Below are 22,801 nucleotides of genomic sequence, written 5' to 3'. Positions count from 1 at the left end.
AGTTCCCTCTCCTCCATCTCTTGCAGGAAACTGGGGGAAGGATAAAACTAGCAAAATGAAATAAGTTCCAGCTTTAGCATCTCTGGCTATACTACAAACTTAGGTCCAGTGGTTAAGCTGAGGTAAGAATAAAAATTCTAAGGCAATCCTTTATCAAAGTAATCACTGTCAAATAAAGAATATCAGAACTTGAATAAGACAAATGTAAGAATACTGGTTCAGTCATAGAACTAACTTTTCTTCTTTGATCTATGAAATGAAGTATATTTATACTAACCTATTTCAGAGAGTTTTAAGAGAAAAGCACTTTTAAAACACTAAAACTGTGCAAATGCATGCTATTACTGTAATACTTAAATGGATGTTTTCACGAAAATATTCCTTCCAACAAAGGAAGGAATCTGTACTTTCCTTATCCTATGTGATCTGTCCATGCTTTCTCATAAATCTTCCACAAGGGGTCAAATCCATGACCTGGATCAATGCAAGTTGTCTTCCTTTAGATCTTGTGAATTATGGCTAACCAGTAGTTATCACTTGTTCTCATATGACTGGCCCATGTCCTTTTCCATTCATATATTTCTTCAACAATAACATTTATGCTTTTTGATTTTAAAAGTTCATTGTTGTTAGCAAATTGCAACCTATTTACATTCACCATTGCCTAATCTAACATACTAAGACTTTTGAGACTGTGGTATTTCATGATTCAGTAACATAAAGCATCACCAGAAGAAAACTAGTATTTAAAACAGGTTTTTTTTTTTATTAGGGAGAAGCTTAGGGTCATTAAAAGAGCTTCACAATAAACCACATGCAATGTGATCACTCTCTTCTATTTAATTATGAGCACAGTTCACTATTCAACTGCAGCATTTATTCAAAATACATTTACAGATGGACCAACTCTACAAGTTGTCTCACCAACTATCAGACAATCTAGACAATTGGCATTCTTTATCTACTTGGTTTTTCAAATGGTTAGGCTGAGCTCTCCAGAGTGGCTATAGATCTCATTTAGGAAACTCTACAAGGGTCCAGGGCATGATTCACTTAGCATGTTATCCAAACCATCTAAAGGGAATGCCTTTGTTAATTTGTACTCTGAGCTGGCCCTTTTCCAAAACAGTGGCAAACATCTATGGGGAGCATGGTTCCCATTTCATACCTCAAATGCCAAGAGTAAATAGATCATTGAACAAAACAAATTAGGCTGTTGCACATATCAAGGTATCTTTTATGATCTTTCCATATATATGGAATACACCAACAAACAATACGCAAGTGGAGGGTTTTATATCCACTGAACCTTCCAATCAACAGTGTGACTAAAGGGATAGTCTTACCATAAAATATTTTTTGAGAATGACTATCTGGGTGCATCTCATATTTTTAGCCCTTAATACATGCTTAAGTGGTTCTTAAATATTTTAAAGATGATGTAGTAATCATCTGGTTGAGTTCATAACTTCTTAATCATTTTTGGCAATAGCGGCATTCATTTTTCTCCAGTTATTGGATTTCTTCCTCTATTTTCAGATATCTTGAAAATCAGTTACTCAGCACTCTCAAAATTGCTTTCCACAGACTTCTTGCATACTTTTGGTCTAGTTTACAACTCCATTTTTATTTTCTTGAGAGTCATTTCTATTTCCTCTTGTAAGTGTAAGCACATCAGGGACAGAGCTACAATTCTGGTGGTCTTATTTTCACTGATGAAGAAAAAACTATGCTAAGGAAACCTTAATAGAGATCTTCACTAACAATCTGTTTGCTGTGCTTCCAAATTTTACTTCTAAATGTGCTTGTGAAGATCTGGCTTAACTGACTCACAAGCTTAACTCATTTTTCATTCCACCATTCCTTGCTCTCTTTCATGAAATGAAATTGCTCATAACCCTCCATTTTCCATTGAGTAAAATTTTACAAATATTATAATTTGAATGCTATGCTCCTCTGACTAGCAAGAAGATCAAGTATTTGTTGGTTAAAGTGGTTCCTAGATTCTTTTGGTCTAAGTTAAGCTACCCAAGAGAAGAGTGATGATTTATATTAATGGCTGTTCCTTTATCCATTTTCCATTTTTGGTCTCAATAGCTATTAAGTCAGATTGCACTTCCTTTAATAATATGGAAATTCTTTTTATATCATTTCATTCTTAAAATTTGCATATTGTTATCTTTGCTCCAACAATTCAGTGGTTTGACAACACAAAGATTTGAAAACAATTTCTATATCAGTAACCAGTCATTCTTTAGCTACTAAAATAGTTAATTTCATTTTGTAAGGTTGTTTAGTGCTCCCCAATGTGCAGTGATGCTTGTCTGTCTTTTTGAAAAAACTATTTTGAATACACTAGAATAATGTTATCAAAGAAATCTAAAACTTTTAAAGCTTCTTGTTTTTTTGATTCCAAATCATATTTTCAACACATTTTTTATTTTTATTTTTGGTCACATACACCCTCCCTCTTCAGACTCACCTTTTCATTATATGCACCAGGTGTATCAAAATACATGCTGTCTTACAATAAATTTTTCATAGAATTTCATTAACTCCTAATCCTCTGCAACAAGTATCTATGCAAAAAGTATCTTCTTTGTGCTTACATTCATCATAAACACAGTGAAAAAAAGGAATAATAATCTAGGGATTAAAAAAATATCCCATGAAATATGCCATCTCTGACAAAACCAACTCCATTAGCTCCTTTATTTGAACTTTCAAGGAATGCCTGTAAGCCATCCTTCCATTTATTACTTCCTTTTATCTTTTGGTTCCCTTTATGGTGAGAATGTCAATAGTGATATGATCCAAATCCTCTTGCCAACAGTTTGTGTGTGTATAACTGATCTAAAAAATGCTGATTTTTAGCATGTTCTTCCCTTCCTGAAATTAATAAAGAATCTGAAGGGTGTTACACAGACCTGAGGAACATTCCTTTTTTTTTTTTTGAGGATTTCCAAGACCAAAGAATACATCACCTAGTGGCCAGTGTACTGGTGCCATGCTGCTCTGTACCACAAAAAAGACTTGTTGAGTCTATACAGAAGCCTTTCTAGAACCTATCAGAACTTGTGTACTATGGTACTGTCTTCCCAGAATCCAGGAACACTTTGAAAGGAAGCAGTAGGAGTAAAGGAGTAAAACTTGTAGAGCCACTATTATAAAGAAACGAGCAAATCACAAAACACAAAAGAAGGTCCTGACTTTAGGGTATCATTCCAAGTGATGGAGACTGGGGATCTTTGGAGACTATTAAGATAGAAGCAATGATGAAACATGCTAAAAGGCCATGGAAATCAAATAGATATAGGTCAATTCTCTCTACACAATCAAGTTTCAAAATATCGAGACTGCTATAACTCCTTACAGTCAGAGCTGGGTATATTTAGCTTCTAAAAAGTTCTGTGTAATCAGGAGTAAGCTTAGTAAGTTGACTTTCTTTCCAATACTACAAATTCCTTTTGATGTCCATAAGACTCAACCCATAATCAGATAATATTAATCTAAAACTGGAAGTGGCCTTAGGAGCTTATTTGGTCCAAATCCTCATTTTAATGCTAGGAAACTCAAGTTCTAAAAGTTTGAATAGAGCTGGGATTCAAATTCTGGTACTCTATAATATTGTACACTTTGCTTCTCTCTCTCTCTCTCTCTCTCTCTCTCTCTCACACACACACACACACACACAGCATGAGGAAGCAGGGAAGTAAGGGAAAAGTTAATTCTTCCACCAGTGTTTCTGGAATCACACTTTTTCTTCCCCAATTCTACATATTTTTGTATGTAACTGTATTTAGGTAAGGCAAAAAAGAGGTTGCAAAGTATAGATCCAATAACACTATACTAGAGGATGTACACCAGGTTCCTTGACTATAGTTTCCTTACCAAAAAATACAGATTGTGATAAGAATACTGCATACACCTCCAAATCACTTTTTTTCCTAGGGAAAAGCTAGTGCTAAGAAGAACTGCTGCACACAGATAAGAGAATATTTGTTTTACAAGGTTCCTATTTTCTTGTGGAGGATTCTACCTTAAAGGGCATAGAGATCTAGGAGAAAACCATTATGAGGAAAGAAGAAAAAGAAAAAAAGTCTTACAGAGCAAGGCTGGCACATATTCTTCAAATATCTCAGTACCTCTTAGACCACTTACTGTCTTCTAATTTAGCTGAATGGACCCCAGGAGACAATCCTGCCACAAAGAGGATGTTATGAACTACCTATATCCACTTTAGTGGTTGGGGGGCTGGGGAACCAGCCAGACCTACCACACCATACTCACCACGCCTCCCTTGTCCCCTTCCATGAACTGGATGATCTGGCAGGATGATTTCTCCCAAAGGAAAATGTGCCCACAGTCACTGCCGCTCACCACAAATTCGCTCTTAGGGCCATAGAAATTGACGCCTTTCACTGAAACGGGAAGTGAAAGGAAAGATTCTCATGAAATATGGCCTGTATCCATCTGCCTTACTCAGAGCACAATACCCAGGTACTCCAATCAGCACTAGTACTAGTTCTAACCGAGCTCTGAGCCAATGGATAGTCTTCATTTATAAAGAACTCAAGTGAATACATGCATAAAGCAAATGGCCACAAGAGAAGGAACCACCACAGACCCCAGAATTCATCTGTATTCTTCCAAACAATTACTCTCAGACAGGGACCTGGTAATCCATAATAAAAAAAGTTACAGTTGGGAAGCACTGTACCAACTATTCAAATCTCTTATCTTAACAATGAGGAAATTATCTCAGAAAGGGAATATGACTTGCTCAAGGTCACACAGCTTCTAAGTGACAGAGTTGGGACATGTATTCTGGTTTGCTGATTCCAAGTACATTACGTGTTCTACTATACTAAAATTCCTCAGTATCAACTTTCATCTGTCCAATCTGATGATTCATGCAGGATCGCTATTACCAATCTATTTGATTATCCACACATGGGTCTACCCAGATTTACTGACAACTAAACAGGTCTTAGTGTCTTATACCCTAGATCTTACCTACTAAAAGAAAAAAAAACTTCCTTACAAAAAATGCTTTATCAATATTTCCAACCTCCCCAGTCTGATGAATATTTATTTCAGACACCAAAAACATTTAAATCTCAAGTGATATGAAAATCAAAAAAAAAAGAACTGTATTCCCTGTATTTAATAGAAGTCAGGAATTTGAACTATTATAATTAAGTCCCAGAGCTATCAATATTTTAGGCTGATGGCCTCTCTGTCCTCTCTCTAACAGGCTGAGATCTATGTTGATAAGTCCTGTTGGTGCTAAGAAAAATAACACAACTGAATGACCTAACATCACACTCAAACCCATGACATCCAGGACAGATATAACTTCTAGGTTAAGTGTGGTAGTAACTATTAGACTAACACTCATGGTATGCTAACTCCTATGATAAAAAGAATGCTAGTGGAAACCATGTAAAGATTATCAGACTGCCTTATGTGGGGGGATGGGGGAGGGAAGGGAGGATGGGGGAAAAATTGTAAAATTCAAAACCTCACAAAAAAATGATAGAAACTACTATTGTATATAATTGGAAAACAAATAAAATATTAATTTAAAAAAAGAATGCTAAGCTTAGAAGTCAGCAACACTTGAATTCAAATCCTTCATCTGGCATTTTATTAGCTGTACAGCCATGGGCAACTTATCCTTCTAAGCATGCATTTTCTCATCTGTAAAATGAAGATGTGACCTGTATTATCTCATAGATGGTTGTTGGGAGGTTCAAATGAACTAATATATAAAGCATTACATAAATGCCAACTATGATCATAACCCTATCCCAACCCTCTCATATAATCAGTAGGGGTTCAAAATTACCTCCCATTTCCCTCTACCTTAAGCATCACTGACTAGTGTATACATGTTGCTTTCCTACAATCCCCATGTGATAAAATAAAAGGAGTCAGAAACTAGACACAAAAATTTTGGTTTACATTTTCAGACCTGACCAATGGGGGTGATTTTGTTGGAATACACTTATTTGTTCTAAGGGAGAGATCTATAGGAGATGGAAAAGAGTCAGTGTGAAGCAACAATAATAGTATTTTTTTAGAAAGAAAAAAAGACCAGCAAAAAAATTTTTTTTCTAAGCAAAGGAAGATTATCCCCATATTATGTTTTACAATCTATGCCTTCTGTCCGTGCAAATACTACTTATCCTCAAAGGTCCAGCTCAAGTCCCACCTTCTCCAAGAAGTCATTCTCAACTAGGCCAGTACCCAGTTTTGTCCTATGACTTTCTGTTATCAATCACTAAAAATATTCTCCCAAGTTCCTTCACAAACTACTCAAGCCTCTCCCCTAGCCACCCCTTTGAGTCTCATTTATCCTGAGTACTGTGACTCAGATCTCCATTCCTTCACCACCCACACTGACAAAAGAGAATTCTAGGGGCTATCTCTCTAGGTCCTGTTGACGTTCAAGTCCCCATGGAAAATATAGCATAGCACACGTGTCAGTCTTTACCTGTAGCGTTATTTCGGTGCCCCTTATATCTCTTGATGTACTGGGCACCATCGCTGTGAGAAGAGTTGAAGAGATAAATGTCCTCATCATTGTAACTGGCAAGGAGTTCTGCCAAAAACAAGGATACGGTGGTAAAGGCATAGGAAGAAATCAGAATCATGAACTGGAAGACAGTGTTCTATGTCTCACAGTGAAGATGGTTACCTGCCCATGGGCCAAAGGCATACTACCTATGAACAGTGGGCATCTCAGAAGACTAAAAACTACTAATTCAGGGATAAGTTAAGTGCATTAAGAACCTGGTAGGTAAAGGCAGTTATGCCTTGGGCTTGGCTAGGTAGAACTATGACCTGCATACTTTGCAAGATCCCCTTGCATCTCAGAGCAAGGGATATTGTTTCCCTTTGTTCTTTCCTAGATGTAGTAAATATTAGGATCTTCATCAGCTCTACCCAGAATAAGTGGCATTCTCTGGAAAGAATACACTTCTCATTTTTAATAGTTCCCTGGAAGGGCTGTGCTAACCTAGAAGCTGGTTACTGCCCACATACCTGAGCCATCGTGGCTGTACACAAGACAGGTGATGTTTGCTTTGGACTCACTGTTTACCTGCAATAAAGAGCAGACACCAACATCCAACCATTTGTCAAACTTCTTCACCTTTCCAGAAAAATTGGTTTTCTTTTCAATTTCCCCTAAAATATTTACCCTTCAAAGAGGGACTGCAAAACCACTAAATATATCCTGCTTTCTATTATTGAAAGGAGCTCCAGGACTCACAATAAAGGATCTGCTGAATCAGAAGAACGATGAAATCTAATCTAAGAATCAAGCCACACTTGAGAAAGATACAAATTCTCAGATTTGAAAGGGACTTCTAGTTCAACCTAAAATTTAACAAGACTCTCCTCTACATTATACCCAACAAGCAGTCATCAATCTTTGCTTGAGGAATTCAGTGAAGAGAATCCACTCCCTCCTATGGTAGTCCCATTCCTCCTTTGCACAGTCAGAGGAATCAGATATGACTAAAGCTAACAATCTATCATGGACTTTACCAGGTGATGAGGACAAAATTTCTTCAGCACACCATTATTCTCATTCTCATCAATTTTACGCTGGTCATAAATCCTGTGGGAGGAAAAAATAATAAATCAATGTGTAAACATGGCTGCTCCAGTATTGTATATTTCCTGGAAACAGGGACGGTAATGTCAAATTGAAAGAATAACAGAACAGAGAAAGACAGAAGGAATGGTCCCTACCTGAGCCATTACTTACCAAAACTTAAGTCAGAAAAAAGTTACTAAACTAAATGCATCTTTTGATCCAGTGATACCATTACCTGGGTAACAAACTAAGGTCAAAGACAGAGGAAAAAAGTCCCAAAAGAGAAAAATGTTTTTAGCAAAAAACTGGAGGGAAAAAAAACTGAAAAAAATTATGTACTGGAACATTACTATACCACAAGACACGAAGAATACAAAGAATTCAGAGAAACTTTGGGAGAACAGAAGCAGTGAAGCAGAACCAAGAGGACAATTTAAATGATGACAATAATGGAACAAGGAATTGGTGATATTTCATACACTGAGAGACTTCAGTTCTTTGATCAACACAGTGAGTAATCATGACTTCAGAAAACCAACAGTGAAATGTTTCTCCTACTTTTTAATAGAAATATAGTGAACCAACAGTCTTCCTGAATGAGGTATACATTTTCAGACCTGACCAAAGGGGTCATTTTGGTGGAATAAACTTATTTGTTCTAAGGGAGAGATCTATAGGAGATGGAAAAGAGGCAGTGTGAAGCAACAATAATAGTATTTTTATTAAAAAAAAAAGAAAAGAGCATCAATAAAACTTTCTAAGCAAAGGAAGATGATCCCCATATTATGCTTTACAATCTATACCTTCTATCCATCCAAATACTACTTATCCTCAAAGGTCCAGCTCAAGTCCCACCTTCTCAACTAGGCCAGTACCCAGTAATCTCACTTTTCTCTGAACTCCCACAGAAATTCTAATCTATATTTCTTTTAAGTGTATATAATGCCTGGCATCATCAGAATAAAAGCCTGTGAGGGCAGAATTTATGTCTAAATTCACCTTTTAATCCCACTATGGTGTTTACTTAACACTGTGATACACTGAACAAAGGAGATGCTCAATAAATATTGGTGGTACTTTTTCAAAACTGTAGCTAGATTAATATTTGTTACAGAGGCCTCTCTATAGACTTTGCCACCCAGACATATCATTATTCTCTCTCCAACTTTCAAACATTCCTAAAATAGTCTATGGAATATAGTAACACAAAGACTCACTGATTGCTACCTCCTCCACTTGCCTAAGAATTTCTTTTCCCTTTTACTTGTCACAGCCTCCACCAAGTCTAATGCTTCCTTTTGGCCTAGATGTGAATCTGGGTCAATGAAGGCTGTATTAATGGAATGCAAGTGTGTAAGCTCAACCACACCAGGAAAGCTTCAATTATGGTTCCACTGAGAGGTAGTAGCTCCTTTCCTAAATTCAGCCTAAGTACACAGATTTTTATCACTAATAGGCTAGCCAGCAGGTGATAAATTCTTCAGTTATGGAAACTCAAGAAAGAATTCTTAGTTTTGTGTGAGGTTCCCCCACCCCTTCAGTTTCAGAGATGATGGCAAAATGGCAGGAAATGATAAGAATTACTCAATTTTTAGACTATAATTATTAATTTAGCCACTGGTACTCTAAATATGAGCTCCTTAACTAGCGATTCAAGTAGATATTCTACTGGCAGAAATAATTCATATTTCTCTTGATAATTTTGCTATAAATGAATTCAAAAAAGCAAAAGGAAGTTGCAGAAGTTATTATGGAGATAGGGATATTCAAGGTACAAACCCAGAAGAAAAGAATGATTCCAAAATACTGACAAATAAAGCTTCAAAGTAAAACATAACTGGGGCACAAATTCAATTAGAATTTCTGAAGAGAGTAATACCATTTTTAAAAAAGAATTTCAAATTGTTTTTTTACAAATGAAATGAGAGCACTAGAAGAAAAAATGAGAGCTATAGAAGAACTAGAAGGAAATAATAATAATAATGTTTGGCACATTTACACAAGCAACAAACTTCCTAAAACTGAGAATGGACCAAATACAAGTTGACTTCATAAGACAATAGAATATTTCCAAGATCAAAAGATTGAAAAAAAAAAATTTAAGACATCTCATTACAAAAGCAAACTGCCTGGAAAACAGCCTGAGAAAAATTTAATAATCATCCAGACAACTCAAAAACCATGACAAAAAAAAAGTTTATACATCTTACTTCGAGAAATTATAAAAGAAAACTGCCTAGAGTTCTTCCAAGAAAACTATTCCTTACCAGAGGGCCAAAGGAAAATAGAATCTACCAGTTACTTCTTGAAAGTATATTATAGGGGCGGCTAGGTGGTCCAGTGGATAAAGCACTGGCCCTGGAGTCAGAAGTACATGGGTTCAAATCCGATCTCAGATACTTAATAATTACCTAGCTGTGTGGCCTTGGGCAAGCCACTTAACCCCATTGCCTTGAAAAATCTAAAAAATAAAAGTATATTATGGGCAAAATCCAGAACTTTTAGGTCAAAAAATAATAATAATAATGCAAGCACCCATTAAGAAAGTACATTATAGTCAAAATCCAGAGCTTCCAGGTAAAAAATAATAATATTGTAAGCACCATTAAGAAAGAATTCAAATAATAAGGAGTCAGTCAAGATCACATAAGATTTAGCAAACGTTAAGAATGAATAGTTAATACAATATTCCAGAAGATAAAGGATATATGCAAAAAAAGCAAGAATAATTTATTCAGCAAAACTGAGTATAATCCTACAGAGGAAAAAAATGAATTTTTAATAAAACAGAGGACTTCTAAGAATTGCTACTGAAGACAACAAACCTTTTTAGGAACTCTGAAATATAAATACAGAACTCAAGAAAAATATAAAAAGGTAAAACCTGAACACACAATCCTAAGGAAATAAGCAAGGATAAACTGCTGCATCCTCAAATGGGGGAATGACACATATCTAGTTGCCTCTCTAAAGGAATGAAAAAAGGAATATAATAATGGAACAGGCTAAGGAAAATTATCTCACATAACTGGGTGTTCAAGTAGAAGTCTGTACAATCAGGCAAGGAGAAAGTTACTGACCCGTGAACCTCATTTTCATTTAAATCAATTAAAGGAGAGAATATACACATAGCTGGACATAGAAATATATTTCACTCAATGCGGAACTGGAGGGTAGATTAAGGGAGGGAGAAGAGCTAATCAAAACAAATTCTAACTAAGGATGTGCAAAAGCATTTATAGTTTTCTTAGCAAAGAACTGGAAATTGAGAGATTGTCCACCATCTGGGAAATGGCTGAACAACTTATATAAATGTGATTGAATACTATTTGTGCTGTAGGAAATAAAGGAGTACAATTGATTGATTTTACCCTTCATTCTCAAAGAAGACAATGACACCAAGGGAGGTGATGCCATGACAAGCACATGAATTTGACTGAGGGGTTGCTGTGCTAAGTTACCAGCCTCACTTTTTCCTCCAGAGCTATCTGGGTCCAGTGGCCAGACATGAATCAGGATGACAGGAGATGGCCTTGGATGCAAGGAGGTAACCAGGGTTAAGTGACTTGTCCAAGATCATAAAACTAGTAATAAGAATCAAGTGTCTGAGGCTAGATTCCAATTTTGGTCCTCCTGATTCTAAGGTCAGTGCTCTATCCACTGCACCTTCTATCTGCCCTAAAGGAGTACAATAAAGGAAATCTGGAAAGACTTATTGAAACTAATACAGAGCAAAGTGAGTAGCAATTTATATGACAACAATATTATAAAGTAAATAACTTTGAAATTAGAAACTCTGATCTTTGTAATAATTGACCATGATTCCAGAGGTCTTATGATGAAACATGCTACTAGAGAGGTAAAGAACTCAGAATATAGAATGAAACATGGGGGGATGGACAGAGATTTTGTAACATGGGTTTTGTTTTTCTTTCTCAACTGACATGAGACAGAAAAGAAAGATTTTTCCTGATTAAAAATACATTTATTTAAAAAATACAATGCTACCCTCCATCCCCAACTTGCCTTTTAGATATCCTTTTTATTTTGAATAAAATATATTCTTCCAGAGGGAGGGGGGAAAAAAAGGAGTTGAAGCTAAATGGAAAAATGACATATTGATTTATCAAAGGAGAGGCAAATAAAGGAGTTTTTGTCACATGTCCAAAAATAATTAAAAACAATAAGGAGGAAGAAGATTGTCACTATTTATAAAGGTAAAAAAATACACCATGAAAGTAGTTGACTTATCCATCACTATCTGTGGAAGGAGATGACAAAGAATTTAGTGAAAATCATCAAATTTATATGATGTTAACTAAAAAACATTTTACTGCAAAGAGCAAAATACAGCCATAAAGCTCCCCCCAACAAGAATTTTCTCAAGCATATGTCAAAAATTATAAAAGATTTCTTAAAAGATCTAAGAGAATTTTGTTTGATACAAATCAGATTTTTTCCCCAAAAAATGGTTCTGCTAATTTTTTTTCTCCTTTTCTCATAAAAGTATCTCTTTTAAGGGTACCTAGATGGCACAGTGGATAGAACATCTGATCCTGGAGTCAGGAGGACCTGAGTTCAAATCCGGCCTCAGGCACTTAATTGTCTAGCTGTGAGACTTTGGGCAAGTCACTTAACCACACTGCCTAAAGATATCTCTTTTATAAGGGATGGCTTTTGGGAGGAAAGGAAGAAATAAAGGCGGGGAGGGAATATGGGCAACATAAAAACCAAAGATATGAATAAAAATTATTTTTCTAAAAAAGTAAAATATCAAGCAAAATATGACAACTGTCTCATTGCTACTAAAGTTGTTTAGCACTATCATGGAAGATATATAGTACAAATAAAGAAGGTATTCCTTTTATAGATGAGTAAGTTCTTTAGGTACTCCTGATTGTGAATGACACTGTTTTAACTGAATCAGGTCCTAGAACACTGGATAGTCTCTTAAAATGAAATTTAAAAATCTCAAATGAATTTGACTTTATTCTTATATGAAAAATCAAGTACAGGAAGAACCTCTGTCTAAATCATGATACAGATATGATTTGATTTGACATGCTATGAACAAAACAAAAACTAGTCCATCAGTCCATAAATTTTGGAAAGAGAGGTCTCAAGAACAATGGACAGGACCCAGAACTGGAAATGAAGTAAAAAGAAGTCTGGAAAATTACATTATTTTTGAATGACCCTTACAGTCTTCCATTAATATTATATGACTACAAGTCATGGAATATCAGTCTCCAAAGATTAAAATTTTTGTAGAGTATCCATATGGCAGTAAAAGTAGAAAGGTTACAACAAATGCCCAATTTAGAAATGTAAAGGAAAAGCAACACTCAAAATCTTTTCAGAGAGATGTATGGTCAGAAAAGGAAAAGGGCCAGACTTACAGGAAGAACAAAAGGACTGAAGGACAGCTCTTATGTTCCCTGGAATAGGTTCCTATATTCCCTGAATATGTTCTATTCAATGTCAAGCAATTTAGAGGAGAATCCCCATTTTGCTTGAGATATCCACTGCGCAGAATTTACAGGGAGACTTAGACTAAAAAGTTGTATTATAGTTGGACTGAGACTTTTTCTAAGGTTAGAAAAATACCCATATTAGTAAAATCACAGATCCATCAAAGCATTCAAGTACTGACTACCAGTACTACCTGTTCCCTGTGATTGGTGTACCCTCTTCCCAAGTCCCAAATTAGACCTCAGGTTTTAGGAACCAGGTACTATGTAATTTGTCAGCTGTTTCTATTATGGTCTCTGAAGGGAAGCCCTTTGGGTCACAAAAAAAAAAAATTTTTTTTAATTAATTTATTTACTAATGGTTCCATTTTTGTGTCTGCAATCAGACCTTTCAGCCTGTTTCATAAAAGTTATGAGAAGGAAATCCCTAACTATTTAGCTGACTGAATCAAAAAGATTGGAAAGTTCAGAATAGTCAGTAACTAGAATAAAACTGGTATAGATATACTGAAGAGGCTGATAACGCCTTAATATGGTTAGATTGTCCTGCTTAACAAACAACCCATTATTTGCTGAGAACTGAAAACTACAAAGGAAAGGTAGATGTTGAGGCCAATAGGAAACAGTAGGCTTAACCATAGGGTCAATTAGTAGTTTCATTTTATCCCAGAAAGAAGTGTTACCTTCAGAATTAGGGAATTCTTATGCCCAAAGGGCAACAAAAATGTGCATACCCTTTGATGCAGCAATGCCAAGGTTGAAGAGTTTACAAAAAAGGGTAAAAACATCACTTGTACAAAAATATTCATAGCAGCCCTGTTTGGGGTGGCAAAGAATTGGAAATTAAGTAAATGTCCTTCAACTGGGGAATGGCTTAACAAACTGTGGTACATGTATGTCATGGAACACTGTTGTTCTATTAGAAAACAGAAAGGATAGGAATTCAGGGAAGCATGGGGGGATTTGCATGAACCGATGCTGAGCGAGATGAGCAAAACCAGAGAAACAATGCACACCCTGACTGCAGCGTGGGAGTGATGCTCAACCTTGATGGACTTGCCCATTCTATCAGTGCAACCATCAGGGACAATTTGGGGCTGTCTGTGATGGAGAATACCATCTATATTCAGAGAAAGAATTGTGGAGTTTGAAAAAAGATCAAAGACTATTACCTTCAATTCAGGGAAAAAAACTTATCTTCTTATGTAAGTTTGCTATCTCTTATACTTTATTTTTCTTCCTTAAGGATATGATTTCTCTCTCATCATATCCCACTTAGATCAATGTATACCATGGAAACAATGTAAAGACTAACAGACTGCCTCCTGTGGGGGATGGGAGGAGGAACGCAGGAATAGGGGAAAAACTGTGAAACTCAAATAAAATTTGTTTTTAGGTTTTTTGCAAGGCAATGGGATTAAGTGGCTTGCCCAAGGCCACACAGCTAGGTAACTATTAAGTGTCCGAGACCAGATTTGAACTCAGGTACTCCTGACTCCAAGGCTGGTGCTCTATCCACTGTGCCACCTAGCTGCCCCTCAAATAAAATATTTTTTAAAAATTTTTTTAAAAAAAGAATAAGGGAATTCTAACTGCAGTTTACTATGTAACTGACTGACTGACTCTGCTACTCCTTTCCAAAGAGCTCTCTACTAGCAGGGAAATTTTTCAGATGAAGATTACTGAAGAAAATCTAGAATTTTGCAGGAAATACAATTCCAGATTTACAGGAAGATCACTGAATGGAACCAATAGTCTGGTTGAGGAAAGTGGCCTTAAAAATAAAAATTCCTAAGTCTTGACATCCTGTCCAGGGAGAAAATTTCTGCATTTTGCTATGTGAGTGAGGACAAATAACTGAGGGAGCAGGATGGAAGAGACTTATAATTAAAAAGGATTTTTTTGTGGAGAAAAGGAAAGAAAAAGTGAAGAAACTTTGAGAAGCAGCTACATCCAGTTCTCTGAGGCAGAAAGATTGATTTGTTTGCTGTTAAGGTAAGGATTCTGGAGCAAGGGCAACTCATCGATGTAACAATTTACATAGCTCTAAAAATGATGTTACCTTATATTAATATTGTACTTAAAATTTTGATTTTTATAATAACCTTGTGAAATAGGTCCTCTTGTACATCTCTAGGTACTGTATCAAAAACAAGATACAGTAAAAAAAAAAAAAAAGCACTGACTTTGAAGGAGTAGGGCCCATGTTTGAATTCCACCTGTATCACTATCTGGATGGAGGCAAGTCACACACAACTTCTTTGGACATCAATTTCCTCATTTATAAAAAAAGAGGAAATAATAATATCAGATGGCCTCAAGGTTCTTTTCCAACTCTAAATTTATGATTTTATGAAACTGAAGCTCAAAAACAGCAATTTGCTTAAGATCATAAAGCTAAGTGTCACGTTAGAATTAGAACATATCTCTACATTCCTAGTGCAAAACACTTACATCTCAATGACTTTTATAAAAATTAATTTTAGGATATGATTACAGTAATATTTTTTTTCCTAGATAGATGTTTCTCCTGACAGCAAAGTGATGATGAAGCAGTATTAAGAAACAAATTGGGGGGGGGGGGCAGAACCAAGAATAGTGACAGGAGAAAAGCCTCTCTTAGGTGCTCTCTCAATAATATTTCAAAAATAATAAAATCATGACTAACTAAATTTTTGAGAGACAGAACCCACAGAAAGGTCCAGTGAGGCAGTTCTCCAAAGGAAACCTAGAAAATAGTGGGAAGGCTCCACTCCATGGAATTAGAGGAGCGGCCCACAAGAGTGAAGGAGCTTTAGCCTCCTGTAGGCAGCCCCAGGGCACATAGCAGTGGGGGCAGTTTCCCGACCTATAGCCCGAGAAGCACTGGGGACAACTTGGAAGATCAGTAGGGGGTCCTCTGCCAGAGATAGTGCAGGGAACCCAGTCCTCAGGGCACTCAGCGAGCATGGTGGCCAGAACTAGGAAATGGAAGCAGAGCCGGTAAGCAGGAGCTCCCAGGCAATTGAGCCTTGAGTGCTCAGACTAGGTAGGGAAGTGGAGAGTGCCAAGCTCTTTCCTCTGTACCTGGAACAGGAATCTGTGGCTTTGACTACAATCAGATCCTGATCGCTATCTAGGCCCCCCATAGAACAGCCTCCCCAACCTCAGCCTCATGGCAGAGGGGTGCGCTTGTGGTCATTCACAGACCAGGAGGGAAGACAGAGCCTCACACACAGGGATCCTTGTGGGGGTGTCCCAAAAGCTCAGGAAGCACCCCAAAACCAGGCTAAGGCTGGGAAAATGAGTAAGCAGAGAAAAAAGAGGAACACCACTGAGAAATACTTCACCTGTGATCCCAAGAAGGATCAAAACACTCAATCTGAAGATGAGGAGGTACAAGCTCCTACATCTAAAGACTCCAAGAAAAACAGAAATTGGGCTCAGGCCATGACAAAGCTCAAAATAGACTCTGAAAATCAAGTAAGGGAGATAGAGGAAAAATTGGGAAAAGAAATGAGAGAGATGCGGGAAAAACATGAAAATGAAATCAGCAGCTTAGTCAACGAGATCCAAAACAATAATGAAGAAAATAACATGTTAAAAACCAGCATAGGTCAAATGGATAAAACAGTTCAAAAAGTTATTGAGGAGAAGAATGTTTTAAAAAAGCAGAATTGGCCAGATAGAAAAGGAGATAAGAAAACTCTCTGAGGAGAACACAGACAAAGAATAGAACTCAGGGAGATTGTTGATTTTACGAGAAATCAGGACTCAATACTTCAAAACCAAAAGAATGAAAAATTGGAAGAAAATGTGAAATATCTCATTGAAAAAACAACTGATATGGAAAACAGATTTAGGAAAGATAATTTAAAAATTATTGGAATACCTGAAAGTCATGACCAGGAAAAGAGCCTTGACATCATTTTCAAAAAATTACTACAGGAAAATTGCCCTGATATCCTAGAAGCAGAGGGCAAAAATAGAAATAGAGAGAATCCACTGATCTCCCTGAGAAAGAGATCCAAAAAAAATAACCCCCAGGAATATTATAGCCAAGTTCTAGAACTCCCAAGTCAAAGATAAAATATTACAAGCAGCCAGAAGGACACAATTCAAATATCGTGGAGCTGCAGTCAGGATCGCACAGGACTTAGCAGCAACTACATTAAAAGCTCGTAGGGCTTGGAATATAATATACCGGAAGGCAAAAGAGCTTGGAATGCAACTGAGAATCAACTACCCAGCAAAACTGAAGTCCTCTTCCAGGGAAAAAGATGGACTTTCAATGAACCAGGGGAATTTCAAATGTTCCTGTTGGAATGGCCAGAGCTGAACAGAAGATTTGATCTTCAAATACAGGACTCAGGTGAAGCATAGAGATTGGAGGAGAAGGGGAAAAATATGAGGGACTTGATGATGAACTGCATGTATTCCTGTATAGAAAAATGACACTGGTAATACTCATATGAACCTTCTCATTTAATAGAGAAGAAAGAAGGAACTTTTTTTTTAGGTTTCTGCAAGGCAAATGGGGTTAAGTGGCTTGCCCAAGGCCATACAGCTAGGTAATTATTAAGTGTCTGAGACCGGATTTGAACCCAGATACTCCTGACTCCAGGGTCAGTGCTTTATCCACTATGCCACCTAGCTGCCCCTAGAAGGAACTTTTATAGATGAAACACAGGAGATAACTGAATTTGAAGATATATTGTGGTGTAAAAATGGATTCAATAGATAAAAGGGAAATGTAATGGGAGAAAGAAAAAGGAGAGGAGGAATAGGCCAAGATATTTCATATAATAAGATTTTTCTTTATTACAATGAGCTATTGCAATGACATGAAAGGGGGGAAGACAAGGGGGAAATGAGGGAATCTTTGTTCTCATCAGAGGTGGCTAGGAGAGGAAACAGCATATATACTCAATGGGGTATAGGCATCTGGAATAAGGAGAAAAGGGGGACAGGGGAAGGCAGGAAATGTGAGTGATAGAGGAGAGGATGGACCATGGGGGAGAGTGGTCAGATATAACACATTTTCTTTTTTACTTCTTTCAAGGGGCTGGGATTGGATGGCCTGTCCGGGACCACAGGGCCAGGCTGGGTCTTAGGGGTGGCATGTGGACTCGGGGCTTCTTGGCCGCAGGGCCGATGATCAGTCTGCTGCATCACTCAGCTACCCTACAGCACATTTAATAAGAGGGACAGAGTGAAAGGAGAGTGAAAATATAGTATATGGTAGTGGGGAAGTATGAATGGAGGGAACTGTGATCAGCAATGACAACAATGGGAAAATAGGAAGTAACTTTTGTGATGGACTTACCATAAAGTATGTGATCCACCTGCAACAGAGCTGGTGGTGTTGGAACACAGACTGAAGCACAATTTTTTTTATTTTTTTTTCTCTTTATTGCTCATGAGGGTCTATGTTTTTGGGAGGGAAGATATGTTTACTCTTAAACAAGAATATTTTAGTAATGTACAAAAAATGTAATTTGTACAAAAATAAAAAAAAATTTAAATTAAAGTGTAGAAAAGGTCAAGAACAAGTAAGACTTAGAAAACAGATTAAGAGTAGAAACTAAATTTAAAATACCTCATTTAATAAATATTACTGGTTTCCTGCATTCCCAAAGATATGAATTAAGAGCTATCCTTCTTAGTAGGTTCTTTCTTACCAGATACCCTCTTCTTTCTCATTCAGGATGGATTAGGAAAAATCACTAGGAGAAAGGTTGGCTCAATCCCTGAGTAGAACCCAAGGAAGGAATTGAATATTTTAGAAGAAAGTGACTTAATCTACTATTAACTCAGAACCCTATTATGACATATTGAGATCTTTTTAATTTCCTATAAACACTCCCCCTTAATTTGTCAAGAGGGCATATCAAGAAAGTGGTAGAAAGACTGTTATCAGTTTGGAACTGGAAATGCTTGGATTTAGAAATAATGTTAAATCAATAAAAGTATTTCTGGAAGGCTTGTACTTAAAACAAACAATATAAAATCTTTCTTAAAAAAAAGAAACAAATTTTTGGCAATAAGCCAAATGGGAATTTGTTTTGCTTGACTAAGTACATTGTTGTAAGAGTTTTTCTTTTTCCAGTTTGGTAGGGACAAGGAGAAAGAAGTAATTCTTGATAACTGAAAATGCTTTAAAAAGATAATGTTATTAAACTTATCAAAATTAAGGAAATGAACTTTGAGGGAATAATAGTGGGGGTCTAGATTTTCAACAATCTACCATCTTTGCTATAGGAAAGCATGCTAAAAGTTAGGGTGCAGCTTTTCACTATGGAGCCAGAGGAAGCTAAGTGGATCCTGAGGAAACTGGGTCCATTACCTTGGTCCCATCTTCTTAGCTGATGTTTCAACTCAGCTGACTAGTCATCAATGGTTATAGTCATAAAAATGTGATTAGAGGAAATGCTGAAATAAAAAACTATTCAGTTCTGTAGGAGTCAGGAGACAACCGGCTCACTTACAGGCTTCAAGTCAGCTTTTTTTCTTAATCTAGGATTAAAATTGTACAGCTCCCAATTCATAATCTTTATTCACTTCACATAAAGTAGCTGGAAGAATATAGTGATATAGCCTTAGCCTAGAAGTCTAGAAATCCTGGGTATTAAAACTCAATTGTCCAACTTTGGTCAAGAAACTGAATCTCTCTAAGTTTTGATTTTTCTCATATTATTGATCAAAATAGTATCTATGGCCACTCCTTTTCTTAGAGAGAGAGAAAAGAAAACACTTCTTAAAACACTTCAAGTTCTCTGAAGGACAGAGCATTTCAGGAATTAATAGTACTACTGAGTAACCCCTAGGCCATCCAGGACAGCACCTGGCACTTAGTCCCTCTTGCTATGCCACTACCCTCCCCCAGACTTCCCAGAACTAGAGACTCACCTCACAAACTGATCTCGCCCACCCACTGCAAATTGGTGAGTGTTGGCGGGGTTCACGTAGATTGTGTATAGCCCAACTTTCTTCTCCTTCTCCTTCGTCACCACCAGTTTCCTTTAAGAGTAGAAGAGCATACACAGTTACATTCCCCAAAGGGTCCAGATGGTCACGGCAAGTGAGAGCAGGGAGAGAGGCGCAGACAGGGCTGACAAGAAACCAAACAGATTCTCATTTGGAAAGAGAGAAAACAGCTTTTCTTGTTCCAAAGTTTAAAAAAAAAACAACACATATATTTACCATGTGTTACTTCAGAAATTTAAAAAATTCTCTAAGGAGTTACAACTAAATCATTTTCTGGAATGTTTTTTGAGCTAGCACATTCTGAAGGCATCTGCCACTTTAGTTAATTCCATGACCTTTTTTGCACAGGTACCAAAGGACTCAATCAACACAGCATCATTCCAAAACAACATTAATTTGTAATTACAAAAATAATAGCACTCTCATCTAAGATCTCCCAGGCCTTTACCTACAAATAGCTCTCTGCAATCCCTTAGAGAGAAAAACTATAGACAAGAAAAAACTATAGACAAAGGGCTGAAATGAATCTTCTAGTCACTTCAATTATAGTTTTCAGACAAAGGTCACTTTGAGCCAGACTTATGAAAACAGCATGCTTAACCATCCCTTAGAATCAAAACTGGTTTGTCTGTGGATTGCAAGACTGATACACCAAGTCCTGGACATTCTTCTGACTATATCACAGGAAAGACTATCTCCTGGGGATCTGAAGGCATGGGGCCAACCTCCCTGTCATCCTGTCCCTGAAATTTCAGCGTTGACAAAAATCATACATGTCCCTCTTCCCACAACATTTCATATAGGTGCAATCAGTCTAAAATAAACATAAAAAAAGCAGAGGAAAATTATTCACACAGGATAATTGATGCCTTAGGACTATGGATAAACTATAGGTTCAATGGCTTTAGCAGCTTAGTAAGGCTGCATGAATAATGAATATATCAATCTTTTTAATCACTGTCAGGTTCAATTCCTCCCCACTCAGGGTATCACCCTGAATCAGTGTTCAAACAATGGATACACAATAGTACCATTTTAAGCAGTTAGTTATAGTTATGTTCTGATGATGCACCTAAAGTTTTATCCAATATAGATTTCTCCTGTATTGCTGAAATATTTCATCCTAAAAGAGTGTGTAGGTTCAAAACTTAGAACTCGTTTTAAGTTTTCATAATTTGTTCTAACTTAAACAAAGACTTGAGGGGATGAGGAGTACCTACATTTTTGGTATCCAAATCCCAGAACTAAAAGTATTCTACAACCAGTCAAAAAGGTGATATTATTAACTTGTAGAATGTCAAATGTTAAAGGCAAAGCAGAAAAATCAAACTACTGCAGAGGAGGATGCAGGGCTTTGGTTTTTGTTTTAAATCCTAAACTTTACTCATTTCTGGTGCCATGGAAATCAAAAGCTATGTAACACAACCTTGACAACAAGTTTCTTTGTCAGTAAGCTATTTTAATATCTACTCTGGATTGTCAGATATACCTAGTCTGGAACTTTTCTAAAACATCTAAGGAAATTTTGTTGAGTTAGAAAGAGAATGGTGACCCTGACTAGAGTGTGGGACTCATAGGAAACAGTCATTTGAGGAGATAAATACTGCCTTTTTCCCCCTCTGTAGTCCCAAAGGTCCTTCTTTGTCAGTTCAAATGGGATCAGGCTTTCTGAGATGACTGAAATCCACAAAAAGACTGCCTACTATCCCACAGTACTAACTGATGACAAAACGAAGACTATAGATAAGTAGGTTAGAGTTTATGCTCTATTACTAAATGATCACTGACAAGTCAAACTCTCTCTATGCCTGTTTTTTCTTTATTCAAATAAAACAATTTCTTTACCTCTTAAAAGTCATTATGAAGATAAGATACTAAGTATATATATATATAATATATATATATATATATATATATATACATATATACACTAAGTGCTTTGAGTTTTCTGAAGCAACTTTAAAAATTATTAATCTAGGCATCAGAGAGAAGCAAAGTGGATTTGGGAATCAGGAAAAATTGGGTTCCTCCTTATTACTTATATGATCATAGGCAAGTCATAATCTTTTTCAGCCTCAATTTCCTTATCTGTAAAGGAGGGATAATAATATGTCTAGTAAGGTGAATTGTGAAACTCAAATGAATACATTTAAATACCTAAGTATGTCAGTAACACCCTTTGTAAACTTAAAATCATTATATAAATATAAGTCAACATTACTACATGGGAACAAATAAAATGATCCATAAGCATAAATAGAAATAAATACAACATGATCTAAGCTTGGGGCGGCTAGGTGGTGTAGTGGATAAAGCACCAGCCTTGGGAGTCAGGAGTACCTGGGTTCAAATCTGGTCTCAGACACTTAATAATTACCTAGCTGTGTGGCCTTGGGCAAACCTCTTAACCCCGTTTGCCTTGCAAAAAACCTAAAAAACAAAACAAAACAAAACAAAAATACAACATGATCATTTTACAATGACCAAGTCAAGAATAAGGTGCCAAAAAAAATAAATAAATAAGGTGCAGCAGAGAGAAAGCAAAAGCCACAAGGCACTTTTATGGATAATTCCTACCAAACTACATTCTCTTAGCTATAGGAATCCTCCTCTCATAGATAACAACCTAGTCACTTTATCTCTTTATTAGAGAGCTTTGATAATCTCACCAGCTTCCAGAGATTCATGCATCTCCTATATGCAAATAAATTCCTTGAATTTTTTTCCTTGTCCCAAACCTACATAATAGTGGATA

At 36.6% G+C, this 22,801-nt stretch overlaps 1 protein-coding gene across 12 annotated transcripts in view; it reads right to left on the bottom strand.

Annotated features, from left to right (window-relative positions):
* Positions 1-22,801, bottom strand: part of DCAF8 (DDB1 and CUL4 associated factor 8) — a 142,136-nt gene that overhangs the window by 93,967 nt on the left and 25,368 nt on the right. For all 12 annotated transcript variants that reach the window (XM_074223100.1, XM_074223096.1, XM_074223093.1 and 9 more), the window contains 5 exons: positions 19,969-20,079; positions 7,558-7,630; positions 7,051-7,108; positions 6,500-6,607; positions 4,291-4,421 (listed from right to left, as the gene is read on the bottom strand). In XM_074223100.1, the coding sequence (XP_074079201.1) occupies positions 4,291-4,421; positions 6,500-6,607; positions 7,051-7,108; positions 7,558-7,630; positions 19,969-20,079 (481 nt within the window). The remainder of the gene's footprint in view (positions 1-4,290; positions 4,422-6,499; positions 6,608-7,050; positions 7,109-7,557; positions 7,631-19,968; positions 20,080-22,801) is intronic.

This window comes from Macrotis lagotis, chromosome 2, assembly GCF_037893015.1.
Source record: "Macrotis lagotis isolate mMagLag1 chromosome 2, bilby.v1.9.chrom.fasta, whole genome shotgun sequence".
Taxonomy (NCBI): domain Eukaryota; kingdom Metazoa; phylum Chordata; class Mammalia; order Peramelemorphia; family Peramelidae; genus Macrotis; species Macrotis lagotis.
Note: the sequence above shows the minus strand (reverse complement) of the source record. Positions and strands in the feature narration are given on the sequence as shown.